This window comes from Cryptotermes secundus, unplaced genomic scaffold (assembly GCF_002891405.2).
Source record: "Cryptotermes secundus unplaced genomic scaffold, Csec_1.0 scaffold454, whole genome shotgun sequence".
Taxonomy (NCBI): Eukaryota; Metazoa; Arthropoda; class Insecta; order Blattodea; family Kalotermitidae; genus Cryptotermes; species Cryptotermes secundus.
This window is the reverse complement of record NW_019729215.1, coordinates 161831-182394: the sequence shown is the minus strand read 5'-3', so window position 1 is coordinate 182394 and position 20564 is coordinate 161831. Positions and strand designations below refer to the sequence as shown.

The 20564-nt window shown below is 47.5% G+C and overlaps 1 protein-coding gene across 1 annotated transcript; it reads right to left on the bottom strand.

Annotated features, from left to right (window-relative positions):
* Nucleotides 1-6913: 6913 nt before the first annotated feature.
* LOC111865480 (protein takeout) lies at nucleotides 6914-16889 on the bottom strand. The gene is made up of 6 exons (XM_023853564.2): nucleotides 16783-16889; nucleotides 12371-12469; nucleotides 11316-11451; nucleotides 10719-10852; nucleotides 8878-9027; nucleotides 6914-7381 (listed from the first exon to the last, which is right to left on the bottom strand). Exons 1-6 carry the CDS (start codon nucleotides 16850-16852, stop codon nucleotides 7221-7223), a joined length of 750 nt encoding a protein of 249 aa, XP_023709332.1. The 5' UTR covers nucleotides 16853-16889; the 3' UTR covers nucleotides 6914-7220.
* Nucleotides 16890-20564: the final 3675 nt, after the last annotated feature.

Genomic DNA, 20564 nt, shown 5'->3' with positions numbered 1-20564 from the left:
GAGTAATTTTAGCAGGAGGTGCCGGCTTCGAATTTCGGCCGGGACATCTGCCGTCCCGAGATTCTTAGAAGGTTCTAATTAGCCGCTCCAGGCAAATGTCACGGTAGCGCCTCGATCAGACAACGACCGCTTCCTTCCAGATCCTACTGGTTGAGGCGCGGGTTCAATTCCCGATGAGTTCATTGGGTTTTTCAGTTGGCCTAATCCTTCCAGCCACACTTTGCCCCCGGAGTCGACTCAGGCTCTTACAGAAATCAGTACCAGGAATCTTCCGGGGGTAAAGGGCGACCGGCGCATAAGGCTGGCAACCTCACCGCCATCTGTAAACCGAAAATGTGGGAGCCTCCACGTCTCACAACCGTATGGGCCTCCGCGTCCTGTTAAACAGCTCTCGCAGATACTGACATATGTTGGTAGCAAGAATGGCAGTGTGCTGGGCTGCCAGGCAAGGCAGGAGTGCACGGACACGCGGCGACCGTTTCCAGGTTAGAGTGTCCCGTGTTCTACGTTTTGTATCCATTTGTGACCTACTTACTGACTGTCCCTCGTAATAGTAGTTGAAACAATTTAGTGGAATGCATTTTGTTCTGGATACTGTAGGGCGATGGGTGAAAATTCGTAACCAGATTTTCTGGCTGTTCCCCCACCTTTGGAGAAGATCCTTAGGGCGGCCATGGCTATCGTGTGAAATATTGCAAGGCGATTCTGTTCCGGCCTCGGAACTACATGCATGCTGGCATACTCGCGCGTTTCGAAAGGTCATCCAGATCCACCGCTCGCGAAATGAGTGGACTGGGCTGGCTTGAGTGATGGGCTCATGTGAGCCTTCATTACAGGAGCATCTCTTCTCCATGGCTTCTACTCATCTGAGACGAGCTTTCTAAAAGAGTTCTGTGTTGTGGGATATGATGCCGTTTGGGAGGAAGAAATCGCTTCCATGTTCAGGACTCTACTTGGTTGGCTGCAGATGGAGAAGCACGTGTTGATATTCAGCATCTACCGCCAACAGAACCTCAGATCCGACTGAACTGCCTGCAACTTCGTGAAGAAGGAGGTGCTTGGACGTAATTAGAAGAACTGACAAGGAACAGGATTTGCGTCCCTGGATGTGAAAATATAACATCTTTGTTTACTACAATTTCGTCTTTTTTCGGGTTGAGAAGGTCAACTGTAATAAGAATGTTTAATGAATTAATTTGACGTCATACTTGCGTAGTGGAAAAGTTAAAGCGAAGTGATGTGTCATGGAGCCTGCTTACCTTGATCACATCAGGACGTTCGGGCAAGCAGCCACACGCGAGATAAATATAAGCAGGCGATGGTTCGTTGGATATAAATAGTCTACATCCGGTGTGAGTGGCGTGAAGGAGAAGTCAGGGTGACTGATGGACAGACGAGACGAAATATTGCAGGAACCGTCAGATTTTTAGCGGCGTAAAGTGGTTATGTCTGCAGCAGAAAAACTCACCTGCCAGTCGCTTACATCGTCCTCCAACACGTGTTCTTCTTTCGTAGCAACCTCTGCGTCGGCACTTATCATCATAATCATCGTCTTCTTCTTCTATTCCTGTTGCTCTCACTTGGAACGTATGACATCCATTAAACGCCTTGTTTCGCTTTACATTCTTAATGCTGCACAATCGTTGGGGCTCACTGGACAGAGGATCAGTCCGTCGCAAGGCCTCTGCCTAACGCAAACACGGAATAAATTCACGCAGACATCCATGACTTGAGTTGGATTCGAACCCACGATCCCAATGTTCGATCGGCCGAAGACACTTCATGGCTTAGACCGCGCGGCCTGGTCTTCATTACTCGCATGGAATTCTGTAACTCGGCGCAGAATTTGAAATACGTCCCCTCGAATTGAGTTCGTTACCCATTATGCAACAGTTAATTGTTGAACATGTAGGTGTCTTCATTCGCACGGTTTTGCATCCTGTTGTGTGTGTCGCTGCTGTGGATCACAGCAACTGTATACTTTCAGTACGTGCCCGAATGTAGATATATCTCCGCCATCACCAGGTGTTTATAAGCAGTAACTTGCATCCGCGTTCTTTGCTGGCATGCGTGTAGCAGTTGCTGTCAGTCTTGTCATGTACAACTGAGTGACTTCATGGAGCTGAGCCCTTCTGGAGACGTCGCCAGTCATGCAGCTTCCCAACAACTTCCCAGCATTCTTTGGAAACCCGAAGGTTCATTACCGCGTTCACAACAGCCCTTCACTGGTCCCTATTGTGAGCCAGATCAATCTAGTTCATACCACCCTTTCATATCTCTCTAAGGTCCATTTTAATATTTCCCACCCGCCTAAGTCTGCGTCATCCTGGTGGTCTCTTTCCTTCTGGCTTTCCCACCAATACCCTATATGCATTCATCTTCCAGTTCATGCTACATGCCCTGCCCACCTCACCCTCCTTGACGTGATCATTCTAATTATACTTGGAGAAGAGTACAAGTTATGAAGCTCCTCATTATGCAGTTCTCTCCGACCTCCTATCACTTCATCCCTCTTCGGTACAAATATTCTCCTCAACACCCTGTTCTCAAACACCCTCAGTCTGTGTTCCTTCCTTAGTGTCATAGACCAAGTTCCACGCCCATATGGAGCCACAGGCAAAATTATAGTTTTGTATATTCTAATTTTTATGTTTTTAGGGCAGCAGACGAGAAGACAGAAGGTGCTGGACTGAATGGTAACAAGCATTACCCGAGTTCAATCACCTCTTAATTTTCTCCTGAATAAGGTTTCGATCTGTTATGTCTTTCCCTAATATCGGAACTGTGCCACATTTTCAAAACATCTATTTCCTGTCGTTATGTCATGATTTCCCCAGCATTTTGGTGACGAGAGAGCAACATATACTTAGTTTTCTGTGTGTTCACTTCTAGCCCAGCCTTCTTACTAGCGTCACTTAAAGTCTGTGTGTTTTTCTTTATGGTATGTATATTTTCACCCAGTAGATTCACATCATCCACATAGACCAGCAACTGATATGTCCCATTTAATTTGAATCCCACCTGGTTTTCTTGGACTTTCCTAGTAGTATATTATAAAGCCAAGCTAAAAAGCAGGTGCGATAAAAGATCTCCTTGTTTTAGAATATCCTGGTTAGGAAAATTACCAGGCAAATGTTTACCTATACGGACTTTACTATACGTTTGGTTTAAACACATTTTCCCAGGCTGTATTAGTGTCCACCTCAGAGTCGAAGTTTTCCAAAGCTGCGAACCGATTTGAGATTCAACACGATACTGCTCTTTATCCTCCACCTAGTTTAATTTCTTGAGATTGAACTTCTCCATATGAACTCCGTGCGTTGTTTGTTTACTCACTGCCAGTCTCTCCCTAACTTTTGCCACCACCAGATAGTGGTCAGACGCCGGTAGCCGGGCGGTCTAAGGCATGTACTGTCTTCGCTCGCTCGGAAGCCAGGATCATGGGGTCGAATCCCACACAAGGCATGAATGTTTGGTATGTATGTTTATACTGTGTGTTGTCCTGTGTTTAGGTAGAGGCCTTGCTACGAGGTACTCACTCGTCCAAGGAGGCCTGCCGTCTGTAAAATGATCGGACATCATTTTGCATAGAATTACAGAATTGAATATATTGAAATACTTGAAGTTGAAGCTATCCCCGTAAGAGGCCGTGGAGGCCCACAGGGTCGTGAGGCGTCGAGGCTCCCACATTTTCTAGACAGTCGGCTCACAGATGGCGGTGAAGTTGTCAGCCTTACACGCCGGCCGCCCATTCCCCCCAGGAAGATTCCTGGTACTCATTTCAGCTAGAGGCTGAGTCGACCCAAGGGCCTTGGCGCGGCGATACTTATCCTAATTAATAAAGCTTATTTGAAGTTGTTATTTTCCTAGAAATTGTCCTGTTATATTCAGGGTTACTTTGTGGGCGGATTGGAGTATGGAGAAAGGAGCCTATATGTATGATGTATTTCCGAACTTTGTCCTTTATGGGGCCGAGTGTGCATTGTTTTGGGCGGAGTTGGGGTACTCACATATTTTTATCTTTTGGTGTAATGTTGAATATTATGCGCGCATGCCCGGTTAGTACTGATGGAGTCGTGCTGTCCTATATTTTGTTCGTCTGTCTGAAGAAATATAGAGTATGTTTTGGGAATTCAGTTGTGTTATGTGGTTTCATAGCCGTTTCTTTGTGTGTGTGCTTAACGACTTTAAACGTTGCGCGGTGGACTCGTTCGTCGTATTCTTAGTTATCGTTGTCTATTGATGTGCTTTTACTTACTGGAGTTTTTGTTTATTGGAAGTGCAGAATTGTTGTATTTGGATCGTATTTTTCATCAACAGGCGGCCACTGCGGCCGGCCGTACCACTAGGATACAGTTCAGCAAGGCTTTGCTTGCTGCATGCCTCAAGCTGATTTCATGCTTGACTCGTTCGTCGACCCTGAAAATGGAGGCGATTTATTCCTCTGAAACCTGAGTTGACTTTCAACGCAGTACATGAGGTATATCCCAGAAGATAGATATTTTCATAACAACCGCTGAGAGAACCTCAGATCTTGCAATTCTTTATCTGTTTGCGTGTTCACTCATCGGCCCGATTATGAAGTAGGCCTGAGCGCAGCGGAAATAAAGCAAACGCATGTCCACCCAGTCAGAAGATAAACACAATTCAGTTACTGTAATGACAAAAAGAATCACGCAGCGAGTACATCTGCATGCATACCTGTACACTAAACTGTAATTAAGAGAAACAGCGTTTTGTTCCCAAGGCCGTCTGGCTGAAATGCGGACAATGAACGTAGGAACTTGAAGTCCAGCAGTTTCGGAATCAGAACGGCAGAAATCAGCAAGGCGATGCTTCCGCTTGTTGCATTACACGGCAACAGCGACAAGGCCGACTACAGTAAGAATTAATTGTGGTAGAGACAAACAGCAGCCACAGGCCCTGCTAGGAAACATAGGAAAACATGATGACAGTAAGGACAAGGAAACAGTTCACAGGAAACCAGTGCAAGTGACTAATGCTAATGCTTGGCACCGCGCCATAGCTCAAGCGGTTAGTCGCTGGCTTCCCACCGCGGCGGCCCGGGTTCGAGCCCGGGGTCTGGTCAAGTGGGATTTGTCACAGACAAAGTGGCGCTGGGGCAGGTTTTCTCCGAGTACTTCGGTTTCCCCTGCCAATCTTCATTCCACCAGTTGCTCCACAATCACCCTCACCTATCATCTGGGGCTGGTACAATAGGCCAGAAGCGGCCGCAGTACAAGGGACTTAGTCCCACCCCACTAGCAATAAAAAAATAATATGCTAATGCTTTGTGTCTCTTCACGTGCTAACTCAACAGCACACACACACACACACTATATACACTATATACACTGTATATGAGAATATGCAAGTACACGTATATAAACATACGATACGGTAATACGAAATTAAAATTTATTCCATGATGAAATTAAAAGTTGACTGAACTCAGGTAATGCTTGCTACCATTCAGTGCAGAAATTTTGTCTTTTCGTGTGCTGCCCAAAACGTAACACTTACATAACTGTAATTTTGTCTATGGTTCTGTATGGGTGTGAAAATTGGTGTCTGACATTAAGGGAGGACCATAGACTGAGGGTGTTTGAGAACAGCGTGCTGAGGAGAATATTTGGACCGTAGAGGGATGAAGTGACGGGAGGTTGGAATTGCACGCTAAATTGGCAGGGGTTGGAAGGACGCGGTCCTGGCCTAGTACAGATACGTACTATGCCGGAATTTACCTAGAGGGACTGAGGAGGACCACGAAAGCCCTGCCAGGAGTTTTGTGCGGAAAACTTCCAGAATAAAATGTCTGGAACTTCATCGCTATATGAACAAGTTGGGTTATTCATTTTTGTTCAGACCCATGCTACATTCTCCGCCCATCTTATCGTCCTTGATTTGATTGTTCTAATTGTATCCTGCGAAGAGTAAGAATGACAGAACTTCTGACTGAATCTCTGTGCCACATGCTTGCTCCCCCCTGGATCCGGGTACAGTGTTGTCTTCATGGCGATACTGAATTCCTTGAAATTTCTTCGGCCTCACAGGCCTGCAGATTAAGTGAGCAAGCATGCTGAACCACAGTCACTTTCGAAGCTGCCAAGTCGATAAGTACATAGCTGTAACTTCACGTTCATATCATACGGAGAGGCATATCCATAATTCAGAAAAACACGGAGACTGGATTCTGTCTCCAGCTTCAGGTTGAACCTACTCAGTTGGGCCCAGAGCTAGTCCCTACCTCCGGACACCAGCACCAACACAAGACAGTTTCCCGTTATCACAGCAGAAGTAAAGGAAATACTACTCCTTCCAGTGTATATTAAGTGAGAAATTAGTGTTTTTTAAGTTGGTACCATACAGGGAATTTATCTCTCCAGTGATGACTTCTATTCTGATAGAACTCTGGTGCCAGGTCTCATTTGTGGAGTTGTTAATGATTTAATGTTTGTCTTCACTCTCGCAGGTGGTTTGTGCTGTGCTTGGTATGTATCTCCTGTCTTGTGTTGGTGCAGGTGTCCGGAGGTAGGGACTAACTCTGAGCCCAACCGAGTAGGTTCTACCTCAAGACGGAGACAGGATGCAGTTTCCGAAACATTGCACGTTTTTAATAAAAAACGGGAAATGGATAATGCCAAGAAACACCGAATTTGTATTAATACGCCATCGTCACAGAATTTGAGGCGTCGTACCCATGCTTCCTTTACAGTCAGCAGCTCTGTACGTTGAACACCTGGATTTCATTTCCCGGTGGAAGTCACGTGGAGAACCCCTGATGTTACTGAGGTAGCGAGATCATGGGGATGCAGATGGACGGATCTTCTAGGTAGCAGGGAGAAGGTGCGATATTGCGTCGTGACCCAGAATACCACGACACGAATCTCCACAGCTCAGAAAAACTCAGGTCTCAAGCGAGAATGGAAGTGATTTATTTTAAAAGGAAAATACAGCAGTGAAGCCGAGCTCTGGAGACGGAGAGTGAGGAGTTCTGACATTGCTGGACTCTGTTCATTGCCCAGAATTCTGAAAGAACACAACGTTTCCGGGACTGTATCCGTTTCCCTCCTCAGGAGAAAAATTGGGGAAACAGCAGCTGAGTTGAGTCCGTTTGAAAGGGCTGGTCGCAGTGCCCAGGGTGCGCCGAGAGAGCCAGCCGTGTTGTCACCCGAGGCTGGAGACGCACGCCCTCCGTTCGGAACACTGGAGGGCGCCCCTCACGAGACGGTCTCGGGGAACACTTCGTCGTAAGGAACAAGGGTAGCCATGTTGTTCACCAGGGTGGTAATTGTGCGTGCGATCACCTCAGCGAAAGCAGGAGACACCGCATCCTGGAAATCTTTCCAGTTCTCGTTGATGAAAGCGTTCACCTGCGCACCTGAAACATGCAGTACATTGTCAGCGGCTGCCGCTCTCCGCTGCTGCCACATCGCATAGAAATGGATTAAATATGTTTATTGCGTAGCGACTCTCTGTCGGGCAAACTGTTGGTCGCGAGCGGCTTGCAGGGAAGAATTGTAATCGTTCCCTTATATACTGTCTCATGTATGTAACAAATGACTGAGTGACTGCTGGATTGGTAATCGGGTTTATTGCACTTATACAGTTCCTTGCTGCACTTCACAAATCACTGTAGAGCACCCTAGGTGTTGTTAGTTTGCTACCATCTTTATTAGCCGTTGCTTCGTAGCGGCTTCAACGACGGATATTCCCCCTCCTGTGGGTTCCCGAACTGTCCCCGGCCTCAGGCACCAGCTCATGAGAGCAACAGCTCACTACAACTCAGCCCCAGAGGTTATCTAACTCACTAACGCGCCAGCGAACCAAACAACCAACTCACTCACCAACCACAGGGGTTCGTCAGACTGGCCACAGAACGCAAAATCTGCAACTGATCATTTACTGGTGCAAGGAGAAGTCGAACGCACGGAAGTTTCTGCAACGAAGCGGTTCTCTTGTGTCTGCAGGGCTACAACCCCATGTCATCCAGTAGTGGAGGGTGTTCATGACTTCAGTTTTCAGGGGCAAGAAGCAGCCCAGAATTTAGAAGGTTTCGGGGCAAACATTTCGGTTTCCATCTTCGGAATTAATGGCTTTGGGACTCAGCTTCCGGCAATATTACTGCCGGCCCTTACTGCCTTCGTTTCGAGCCCTGTTTGGGCCCTCCAGTAGATTGTGACGTCTTCATATTCGGCGTCTGGACGCCTACTCGGAATCCTATGCGTACAAAGCGTTGCTGCAGGTAGAGTAAAGACAGGGCCTTGTTTTCTCATGACGAAACGAGAAACAGTTGAAATTTCGAGTAAAATTGAAATTATTACCATTAAAATTAAATCCGCGTCCTTTTGTTGCTGTTCATTTCTTTGGTCGTGGTGGTATTTTGTTGCTTTTGTTGGTTTTTTTTATGTTAGGTGCATTTTCTGTTTTTAGGCAGTTTAAAACCCGGAACGTACGTGACTACAAGAGAAAATTACCGTGTTTGAAACGTCAGCACTTCATGACGACGTAGGAAGTTAATAGATTCTGTTTTGAACATGCGACAGGAACCAGCATCACCACACCTGGGGTCTTGTTTCCTTCGCGAAGCTTGCCCATTCAGGGCATGAAGTATTCTCAGATGTTTCAAACAATGTCCCTTGTATCGGCACTCCCTGGACTTATTCGGGACCAATCCAATTGGAATCGCTATCAGATTACAGGACATATTTAATGAGACTTTGGTTTTCTTGTGTCTGTCCAAGCGAATATTCTAGCGTTGCATTCGAGGAAGCCGCGAACACCTTCCTAATCCCTGTCTAATAATTTGTGATGAACTTCGACTAAAAGACACCATCCACTGACCCAACTGAAGGAAACTTGGAGTTAGCGACTTACCCAGAACTTCATTGCCATTGAACAGGTTCGTCAAGTGGACGTACGTTCGTCCGGACCAAACAGTGCACTTGCCGTTCTCGAGAATCATGTGGGTCTTCCCGCGGATCTGCTGCAGGGAGTAGTCTGTGTCGAACGTGACGTTGAGGTTCACTACGGCAGAGAGCGGCATGTCAGTATAGCTAGTCCTGGGGCCTCTGGCGTATCGGCTGCGGGGTTCATACCGACGTGCTCTCTCTCATTAGAGTCTAGGCTGTCCCTGTGCTAAACTAATTAAGCAGCACGCTATGAAGGCGTATGGGGGAATGGGTGTGTAGGTCCATATTTTCTTTACTTCGGCACTAACTGGAGGTGAGTGGTCAGCTTCACGCCCCTGTCGCTTTACCTCCTTGGAGAGAGCCCCGGTACCCATTTGATAGGAGGCTGGGTGGGTCCCAGAGCTGGACTGGACGACGTGGAGAAGAGAAAGTCGCTGATCCTACCGGGACTCGGAACTCCGACCTCTCGAACCTCGTAGCCAGTCCCTATACTGACTGCGCTTGGGGGTTCTTCCCTCGGGGATAAGGCTGCCGGGGCTTGAAACTGAACACTCACTTCAAATTAGTGGCGAGATCAAGGAAACGTGGACCTGTACAAGCACAAAGACAGTTTTACGTGCTTATCACTCTGAGGATGCAAGCAGTGTGTTGCTCCGAATCGTCGGTACGAACCTACCAACGCCATTGCGTCATATCTCAGAATAGCAACAACATGAAACTTGAAAGCAGTGAAAACCTGACCTTGTGAACCTCTTCCTATACGCTCTTCTGTGTGAGCGCTGCTTTACTCTGGATTTGATTTGACGGAGCAGTGTTTCCCAAAAAGTTTCTGAGACGTCGAGACTCCCACATATTCTAGACAACCGGCCCACAGATGGCGGTGAGGTCAGCCTTACGCGCCAGCCGCCCTTCGCCTCCCCAGGAAGATTCCTGGTACTCATTTCTGTTAGAGGCTGAGACGACCCCAGGGCCATAGAGCGGATGGATTAGGTCAATTAAAAAATGCAACAACCTCATCAGGAATAGAACCCGCGACCCTCCGGCTTGCAGCATAGTGCCTCGGTCAACTACGCAAGAAATTTTATTAGGGGTTCCATAAAAGTTTGCCGCGTGAGAACGTGTTTAGTTGCTAAGTCATAAGGGAAACGCTGTCATAGAAGAAAGATCGCGCAGGAATGTTGTGCACATCTGAACAGTGATATAGAAATGTTACTTATCTGAGATCTCTATGGCAGAAAAAATCTTGTTTGGAGCCAGCGGCAGTGAGGAGGAGTGAGGTGCTTCACATGTCAGAAGAAAGTATACTCGGTAACATTTTGAGCACATAAACCGAAGTAAAGTGCAGAAAATCGTTGGTGATGGCATTGTGATAACTGGGAACCTTGAGTAAGTTGAAGAGAGCAGTCTTCTGGGATGTGGCACCGTGTAGATGTGGTGTTAACCGACGTTTCGGAGGAACGTATCGCCTCCATCTACAGGGTAGAAGGATAAATAAGAAATCCGCGAGCGAAGAGACCGTGAGAACCGGTCGCTCGCGGATTTCTTATTTATCCTTCTACCCTGTAGATGGAGGCGATACGTTCCTCCGAAACGTCGGTTAACACCACATCTACACGGTGCCACATCCCAGAAGACTGCTTTCTTCATAATCACCGCCGTGAAAACCTCAAATCTTACATTGAGTAAGTTGGTTAGTGTAGAACATAACCAGATCTGTTTGAAGACAACTATGGAATATCAGTGGCGGGGAGCAAGACTACGTTTCTGCTGATACCAGAAACATCAGCGTGTTATCAGGCTTCTCACCGTCCGTTATGTTGATGTTGCCATTTCCTTTGATGGGAAGTAGCAGGATTCGTCCGTCTGTCTCATACTTCCCGAGCACCGTGACAAGCGGGAAATTCAGCAAGAACTGCATGTGATGCTTCTCGAAGTCATAGCTGCAATAAGCAAGAAGTGCGTTGTGAATGGAATTGCGTCAGCACAGTATCAGCTGCATAGTGCGCAGTGTCTGGAAATTAGTTCGCCATTTTGAACAGTTACGTGTATGTCTGAGATAACAATATATTCATAATTATGAAGTAAACTGTGTTGTATCAGATATTTTCTCCATTGCGTTCCCACGTGCCAGTGATGTCCTTTGTTGCACTCCTATGCGCTTCGGGCAGCTTCCCCCTGTGCCCCAGGTAGTACCATGGGAACTGTAGTAACAGGAGGAGGGAAACTGAAAGGAAAATTCGGGTGAAGTCAGGTGAACGAGGAGGTCAGAGCGTGTGGGCTCGGCCATTGCTTGCTCTGATGAACATATGTTCCAAGGGGTTTCCCTCTTTCTGGTATTCTGAGAGGCTGTGTTTGTTGACAAGACGTGAACCAATTGTTAGCTCATAACGGGAGGATTCTTACCGTATGGCATCCACCTCAGCCCCCAAGAGCCCGTAGATCTTGAGATCCCTCAGTGTCAGTGTCATTCTCTTGTCTCGCACAATGGACTCCTTTATTTCGAGAGGGTTGAGTGGCGGCAACTTGTACTTGCTGTCGCCTGGAACAGACATCCCCTTATGTGTATTGTCCCACTCAGAATGTCACGGGGCGGGGGTAACGTTGTGCACCCGTCTTCGGGAGGTGCTTCTTTCGAATCTCGATTGGGACACCGGCTACCTTGACATGTTCTCCGTGCCCCCCTCTCACCCGGGTTCGGCCACTTCATCTGCCATTCGCCGCTGCATAGTGTCACTACTGGAAGCGCAGAAGTTAGGGCGTTCCTGTTGGTCCCCCTGTTCTCCCGGGTGCACGGCTGATTTGTCAAGGCAAAGTTGTCCCTGTGCTTAACTAATTATGCACTACGCCATGAAGGCAAGCGGGAGTGCCTGTATAGATCCACGCTTTCTTAACCTCGGCACTGGTTGGAGGTAAGTGGTCAGCTTCACTCCCCGGCTGCTTATACTCTTGAGGAAAATCCACCAGTATCCATTAAATAGGGGGTTGCGTGGACCCCAGAATTAGAGAAGTTAAAATTCTTAACCGTACCGGTCATCCAGCCCGTTGCCAGTCGCTATACTGACATCGCTATCAGAAGCTATGCTCTGGTGTCAGTAGGATGTCACACTTAGCACTTAACTGTGTAGCTATTTTCATGGAGCTGAGCCTCTCCTGAGAAGCAGCTACTCAAGAACTTTCCAACAATTTATGGAACCTGAAGGTTTATTGCCATGTTCAGTGGTCCCTACTCGGAGCCAGATGAATCCAGTCCACATTTTTAATGTCCTTCCATCTACGGCAAGGTCTCCGCGTTCTCAAACTGAATGCCCTCCCCCCCTCCTACACACTACTGTCATCTGACCCTGACCTCATCACGTAATGGAGCAGAAGTGAGTGATACAGTCATGGCGGGTCCACCAGAGAATCGTATCGAGGCATACCAGAGGCATTACGCTGCTTCTTGGCACCTTGCAGCTTACCTTGTGCTAGTGCTGGGTGTGAGATCACATCTTTCGCGTGCCTCTTCGCGCACTCGTCAATGTCCGGATCATTCCTCGAGCACGGTTTGATGTACTTGGCTGCAAAGAAACGAGAACCGCGTAAGACAATGAAGAATTAACTTTGCGACCTTGTGGGTTATGGCACTGTGTAGCTTGGCAGGTGGTTGCACTTGTTGCGGATGAACATACCGCATACATTTTCAGCGAACAGTTGCAGCAGGTCACTGCAAAATGGCGGCACACCTGCAAGGTTGGTAGTGCCACAACCCAGATGCAGACCTCTGAACAGAGGGAAGTGTCATACATTGCTCAGAGTAGTTTCATGTCGTTTTTGTCATGCGTATTGTGTCATGTGTTTCTGCACGTGTTTCTGGGGCCCTGCTGTTGCAACGGTCGCAGAACATACATTACAGCCACACACCTTAGTAATCTGCCACGAAATAAGTGACCATAGACGGGGTTTTGATTGTTAATCCGATTTATTGCGCATTTATGCAACTCGTGACTACACTTTACAAATCACTGTCACACACACACACACACCAGTGTTCTCAGTCACGGTCTTCACTGCGATGCTTGGTAGCGGCTTCCAACAGTGGACGTTTCTCTGCTCCCGGGCCAACGTCCTCGCAGGCTGGCGGCCATCTCACACCAACCTCCTACTCATAATGTTATATTTTAGCGTCCTGTTGCACTGACTCATGTCCATGATTTATGCTAACCGTCTTACAGTGCACACTTTTTCACCTTACTCTTCTCTTTTGCACTACATGTTTCAGCACTAATGTGCCATCTTCAGGTGCGTTTTCTCTATGCACGTCTAATCAAAACGAAGACAGCACACACACACATCCAGTAGTATAACTCACGCAGTCACGGGAGCAAGAACACAACACAGAGCACAATACACACATGCATGTGGGAAGAGTGCTCCCACAGAGGAGGATTGTTGTGATTCGCGTGTTGAGATACGACGTAAGGATGACGAATCCTGACAAGTTTTAATATTTAAAATCTATTATTATACATGACGCATATATATTTTAGTCATTTTAGTATGAATACATCAGGGCATGCAATGCAGTAGTTAGACGTGCATAGAGAAAACGCACCTGAAGATGGCACATTAGTGCTGAAACATGTAGTGCAAAGAGAAGAGTAAGGTGAAAAAATGTGTGCACTGTAAGACGGTTAGCATAAATCATGGACCTCCTACTCTTCTCAATGTCGTCTTAAGACTTTCTCGTAATGGCAGTTGGTCCTCATTATACAGTCTCGGCAGGGACCGCACAGAAACACAGCTTCCAACAGCTACTCCATTGTTGCGTGTTACACAGCTCTTACCTAGCAATGGCTGCTTTGCTGGCTGTTATAACCACAGGGAAAGAAAACTTCTGTGATGTTGTGGAATGCAATGAAATTAATGTGTAACGTTACATGTGTTTCTTTGTTTAGTCGCCGTGTAAATGGAGTCTTTGTGGAAGCAATGCAGAATGCGGGTTTGTTCCTTCTCGTTGTACAGTGGGGTAACTGGGAGGGCGAACTTGTCACGACGATAGTATGAAGAGTAATACAGCCTTTACTGCGATGCCTCCAGTGTCAGGGGCGAAGACTACCCCAAGCGAACACCCAGCGAGATGCAAGCAGATCGCGCCACAGAAGCCAGTGCTCCTCCAACGTCAATCTACTTCAGGACACTCATACCGGGAGACAAGTTACGTGAAAGCGTGATCGACGCACGTGAGATAACTCGCGGAAGCGTGGAATACGTGATTGCAGCCTGTGAGATAAGCGAAAACTTGAAGCAAGGGCATGAGGAATTCTCTCTACGATCTCAGCAAAGGAATATAATTATATTTGTAATTACACGTCCCATCTGCCTCATCATGGCGACACCTGCGTGCTGTCTCTCGGCTGCTTGTACAACTGTTTGCCCCATCGGCAGGGCTTGTGTCTGGGTTGGCTATGATTCGCAAGCGAAGTCTCGGTACTCTTCCTGTCTGACGTTGCTCTCCCCACGCCTCAGCTAACAAGGACAAGTTCCGTCAACACAATTATTGTGTGAAATTACAACAATTGTATACAGTTTTTGTTTTCGTAACATTTCAGCCTATTGACCGTCAGAATATTTGTGCGCCTGTTAGCCTAACTGTCAGTAGCCATACGTGGGCCGGTGCTTACAAGTTCTGGTTTCTCTGTGGTACCAAACACAGAATGGTATGTGCAGATTGTTTTGTTCCGTTTTGTCCCAGTCTAGAGCAAATGTAATTCTGATTTTTACATTGGTTCACTTACAGTTTAGCGTCAGTCAAAATTCAAAATATGATTGATGAGTAAATTGAGAGCAAATTATATTCGGGTAAAGCTTGCTGTCATTCAGGTCAGAACCTTTCGTCTTCTCGTTTGCTGTCAAAAAACGTAAAATGTAAAATGTGCAGAACTATAATTCTGCCTGTAGTTTTGTATATGTGTGAAAGTTGGTCTCTGATATGGGAAGGGCAGGCTGCTGAGGATTGTCTTTGGGGCCAAGAGGGACGAAGTAAGAGGAGATCGGAGAAAAATACTGTAACGAGAAGCTCCATAACTCGTATTTTTGTTCGAATAAAATTCGAAGGGCCACATGGAGGTGGATGAGAGCGGCAGACCATGTAGTCCGCATGAGACGAAGAGGAACGCATGCAGGGTTTCTTTGAGAAATCCGTAAGGAAAGGGACCAATAGGAAGACCCAGAATGGAGTATTAATAAGTATTTCTGCGTTCATTTGGATTGTGAGCCGCTGCGCTCTGCTGTAGATGTCTGACACTAACAGTTTTGTATACCCTGTCTCCGATTTATGTGTTTTCTGTACGTGTGTTTCGTGGGCTGTCTCTTCGAATGTCGGCCGTTTCTTTGGCCTGCATTGCTAAGCGCGCGTTCCAGTTTTTGTTTCTTTGAGCAGAGCAGAGGGCGATTGCGGGTGGACTCGTGCGAAATTAAGAGTGCAGCATGTGTGACGCCTGCTCAGATAGACAAACCCCTCTTCTCATCGATGAGCAATGTTCTGGAACGAACAAACGAGTAAATAAGGCAGTGGGTCCTGACGGGGCCCAAAACCTAGTATAACTATGCTGGCGAGGGCCACGAGCGTGGTAGGTTGCAGTAATAAAGAACTGTGTGCACTAAATGTAATTATATACAATAGTTGTGTTGGCGGGACTTGTCGTGCTCAGTAAAGGGAAGAAAAGGTTACGATTCAGTGCAACACATACAATAGCCTTTGGCAAAAACAGCCTATGGAGATTACAGAAATACCGGTTCACCCTGGAACGACGATTGGGCAACGCTGTGTTACGTAATTGTTGAGGCATGAGGTCGTGACTAATTAAAGGAGTTTGTGGTTTCACGCCGCAGTTGCAGGAGTGCCAACATGGGCGACGAAATTCGGCCGGTCCTGCCTATCACACGTCTCTGTGCATAGTCCTACCCTTGACGTTATCGACATGTGACATACTCGCTCTCGGTGGTCCACGTGCGACTGCGCAGTACATTCTGATTCGCTCGGAGGGCGTCCGGAATTGATAATTACAAATCACGCAAATAATGAAACTTGGCAACACGGTGTACTTTGAAACCTTAACCCTGTTGTGCCTTCCCACTTCCTTGATTCTGCGAACCCATCCGTCCCGCAATGCCGGTTGCAGCACTCGCCAGGATCCGTGCATGCGTGGTCTACAGCTCCTCCAGTGCTGTCTGGACGTGGCTGCACACGGAACTGCAATTCTGTTTTATTACCAAGGTCCATTAGTACGCAAGGATAGATTTGTCCGTTTACTTAATTCCTTATTTAAAAAGACCTACCCCCACCAAGGCACTATGCTACAAGCCTTAAGGTCGCAGGTTCGACTCTCGATGAGGTCATTGGATTTTTCAGTTGACCTAATGCTTCCAGCCGCACTATGGACCTGGGGTCGACTCAGCCTCTAACAGAAATGAGTACCAGGAATCTTCCTGGGATAAAGGACGGCCGGCGCGTAAGGCTGACATCCTTACTGCCATCCGTGAGCCGATTGTCCAGAAAACGTGGGAGCCTCAACGTCTGACAAGCCTATGGCCCACGAAGGCCTGTTACAGAGATAGCTTTACCTTTTACCATGAAGACATATTGAGAAGGGGAGTTATAACTACGCAATCTTAACCTCGGTACTCTATGGAAGTGTATGGTCAGCTTCACGCCCCGGCCTCTTTATTTCCGTGAATATAGCCCTCGGTACGTATTGAATTTGAGGCTGTGTGGGTTCCAGGGGCGGTCTGGACGCTGTGGAGAAGAGAAAACTACCGAGAGTCGAACCCTGGTAAGAAGCCAGATGTGCCTAGTGCTTCCGCGTGGACGTGTCAGTGCAGGTGTACTTACGCAGTGGCAGGGATGCAAGGACTCCAGACACGCAGATGAATGTCAGAACAGCACAAGTTGAACCCTGCATCTTGGGCTTTGACCTTCCTACTGCTCCATTCTAGTCCGTTTCGCCTTTTATAAAGGAATGCCTGCAGCTGACGTCAGGAAAAAATGTCTTTATCTTTTTTATGTAGTTCAAGTTTGTCAAGTTTCAGGATCACGGCATCAGAGCGAAAGGCAACTGGTGGGGGTGTTCCTAGGATTCATTCTTCGCTTCCAGGGCCACGTGCCTCTTTTTCTGTCTGGCGTATTTCATTTGGTTCTAGGACATTCTTTGAGAAGACAGTTGAATGTGTTGGGGGGGGCAAGCTTAACGCCCGACCACCTTACTGCCGGAACCCATTAGATAGAGGTGGAGTGCGGTGCAAATCCAATCTTGACAGCGACGGACAAGAGAGAAGTCAGAGAAAGCAAGTCTTCTGGGATGTGGCGTCGTTATGAAATATATATTGTGTTAACCGACGTTTCGGAGGAACGTCGGTTAACACAATATCTACACGGCGCCACATCCCAGAGGACTGCTTACTTCATAGTCACCGCCGTGAAAACCTCAAATCTTACAAGAGAGGTCACTTCCGCTGCAGGGAATCCAACCGCAGGTCCTCAGATTTCCGGAACATAACATGCGGAATATGGAGCGATTCGTCTAGAAGGGTTGTGTCACAAGCCGACACACACAGCGCTCATACGAATGGGAAGAATGCACAACACGTACTATTCGAAGCAGATCCGGAAGATTGAGGCACTGTATTAACTCTGTATAAAAATACACGGCGTCACATCCCAGAATACGGTAATCTTCGTCACTGCCACGATATCTTCCAAGTCTAACATAACAATCTTCTGTGGGGAGACTAGTCCATGCACTTTTTTCTGCCATGAAAATGGAGGCAGTATATACATTCGAAAGGGTTTTATCTACCAGTTCACACGGCGCCACATTCCAGTCAGTAGAATCTCCACTCTTATGGCCTCTCGTCTCCCGACAGGTCTCTTCTCTCAGTTACATACGAGTATCTATCACAGAATTGCATTAATCGTTGTGGAAGTCGTTCTCACATGTCATCAGCGGGACGCGTCCCACCGCCTGAAGAACTGTTACCCTTCCTACTCAGCACCGATCGGCCACTAAACTCTTCCAACAGTTGATGATATTGTCAGGAATTTAGTACCTATAGACGGGGTTTGAATTGGTAATCGGATTTATTGGACACTTACAGAACGTAAACGCAAGCAAGAAGTGTGCTCTTAGTGTTCTACACACTTCACAAATCACTGTAGGAAAGACTAGGTCTTCTCAGTCTGTTATAGCCTCCACTATCCGTTGCCTGGCACCGGTTCCCAACGGTGGACGTTCCCCTTCTAAGTTCTCGAACTGTCCCCGGCCTATGTTACTAGCTGACGCAGCACCAGCTCACGACGACCGAAGAGCAGCGGTTATCTAATTCACGGCAACTGCTAACTTCCCCTGCTTATAACATCTCGGCACGGATCGCATAGAAGACACCTTTCCTCTGTTGCTGTTTACGGGCCTCTGCCTAGTAACAGCCGTTGCATAGTTGCTTATTTCGTGGACGTTGCCTAGCAACGGGTCTCCATGCCACAGTATTACGAGTATGTTACCATGAGACCTGTGTTTCATCTGCACAACTTACGCAAATGTAGCGGCAAATCTGTTGGAACAACGGTCATTGAGATAAATAGGCAAGGATGTGTAAGGAGTCGAGTGTTTGCATTCGGAGGCACTGTCCCTGTATTCACCTCAAGATAACCTGACCGGGCATCTGTTGCGTAACAAGCGTACAGGCTCTTCTTCTGCTTATTGTGTGGCACCACAGGCCAACGTGATCCAGGGGCTCAGTGTTTCGAATTTCAGGATGTTATTTATGGGCATTCGGTAGGACCACGTGGACGGTAGGGGTTGGGGGGGGGTCTATCATGAGACAGACGAATGTGGTCATGAGTCCCGTGGGACCCGTTACCGAGAATGACTGTGCTGTCGAGGATCAGCAGCAGTTTACCGACCGACTCCTGGACGCAAGGAGAAGGAATGGGACCCAGGATCCCAGTATCCCGGAAACCTCACGGCTACACCAATCTGGCTTGTCTGAGGTCACTGCCAGCTGCCGTAGCGCGTGCTGTCGACTGGCAGGATGACGACTTGGGATAGCTCGTGTCTCGTGTAGGTAAATTTGTCGGGACTGTGTAGGACGAATCGTTGCTCCGTAAAACTGATAACTAGGAGTAGGGGGGGGGGGGGGCTCTACTGGATCCATTTGGCTCAGGACGGACGCCAATGGTGGGCTGTTGTGGACATGGTAATGATCCTCCGCTTTCTACGAAATGCAGGGAAGTTCTCCAGTGGCTTGGTGGCTTGCAGATGGACGTGAAGCAGTTGCTGCAGCGAGAATGTACTGGGGACGCCAGTGCACCGCAAATCCCACTTGGCCTGGGATTGAAGCCAGTGACTAGCAGTTCCTCCCCAGTACGAGTGTAGACCGGTGGACTAGCAACTGTGTACGTGTAGGTGGTCAGGAATAGCGAGAGGTTCATGCAGGCTCACCTTGGTCACGCAGAGTCCATTAACTCACGTATTGGCCCCAGGCTATGCGAGTGCGTGGGGTGAGCAGTGGACAGTGGCGATACTGACAGGTCTGCTGGACACCGCGCGTCAGTGATTCCTTCTCAGGGAGCTAATAATTGTTCAGTAACTCAAGAAATTGCCAGCATCGTAAGTAACACGAAGGTTCATTACCGCGTCCACAAGAGACCGCCTCTGTCTCTACCCCGAGCCAGATGGATCCAGTCCACAATCTCCCATATAAGATCCATCTTATTATTATCCTCCTATCTGTGTCTAGGTCTTGGTAGTGCTCTCTTTGCTTCAGGTTGTCCCACCAAAACTGTTGGTACGCGCATTCTGCGTGTCCTGCCCATTTAAATGCCATTAGTTTGATCATTATTTGACGCAGTATCTCTTGGTATTACTTCACCTTATTCTACCGGTTTTAAAAAATTTACACCAATGGGTAATTATTTTTTAGTGTACCGTATTTACCCAGTTTTCCGTTGCAAAGGCAGAAAGTGGGCTTATGACGTCACCTTTGCGCTGCCTGTGTGTGAAACGGTTGACCGAGTTCCTCGAAATTCGGTATGAATGTTATGCTATTGGAGGACACACCAACACCTTATCTTTTCATTTCTTACAGATGTTAATGACAATATGGCGGATGAGCGAAATTGTTTGAGCAAGACTAGCGCCACGTCATATAGGGCGCTGAAGTGACTAGGAAATCTGCCACTTTGTAAGCTTCCGAATGGTCACATTGCAATATCTCAACGTGCATAAGCAGACGTCACACCTAAGTATCAGCAAGTGAGAGCGTTACCGCTGTATTAACCCTCTCGGCTTTAGCGTGTCGTTGCGCAGAGTTGGAAAGTTATGAATTGCCAGGGCACTGACGTTTCGGTAGGTGTTGCCAGGGACAGCTAGAGTCACAGTGCGACTGACCAGATATTAGTTACTGTGTGACAGTTTCTTCTTGTCCATATGATGCGCCCTCTCTGAGGAGAGGACGGGTCTGTCATGTGTCAGGGTCATTGTCGGTAGTAATGTCAGTTGTCAGAATGTACACTATTTAACTTTTACATGCTGTTACTTGATTTTAAAGGAATATTGGTCAAGGCGAAGCCCGACATATAAAGTATAAGAGGCTTAAGCTTGGCGGCGGTCAAGTAGT

Bases quoted from the DNA above. Each gene is read 5' to 3' on its own strand.
- LOC111865480 (XM_023853564.2), bottom strand. From the start codon at position 16,852: ATGCAGGGTTCAACTTGTGCTGTTCTGACATTCATCTGCGTGTCTGGA. The intron at 12,470-16,782 runs GTAAGTACACCT...GTTTCTTTGCAG, and splicing joins CCTTGCATCCCTGCCACTGC to CCAAGTACATCAAACCGTGC. The intron at 10,853-11,315 runs GTAAGAATCCTC...TGCTTATTGCAG, and splicing joins GCTGAGGTGGATGCCATACG to CTATGACTTCGAGAAGCATC.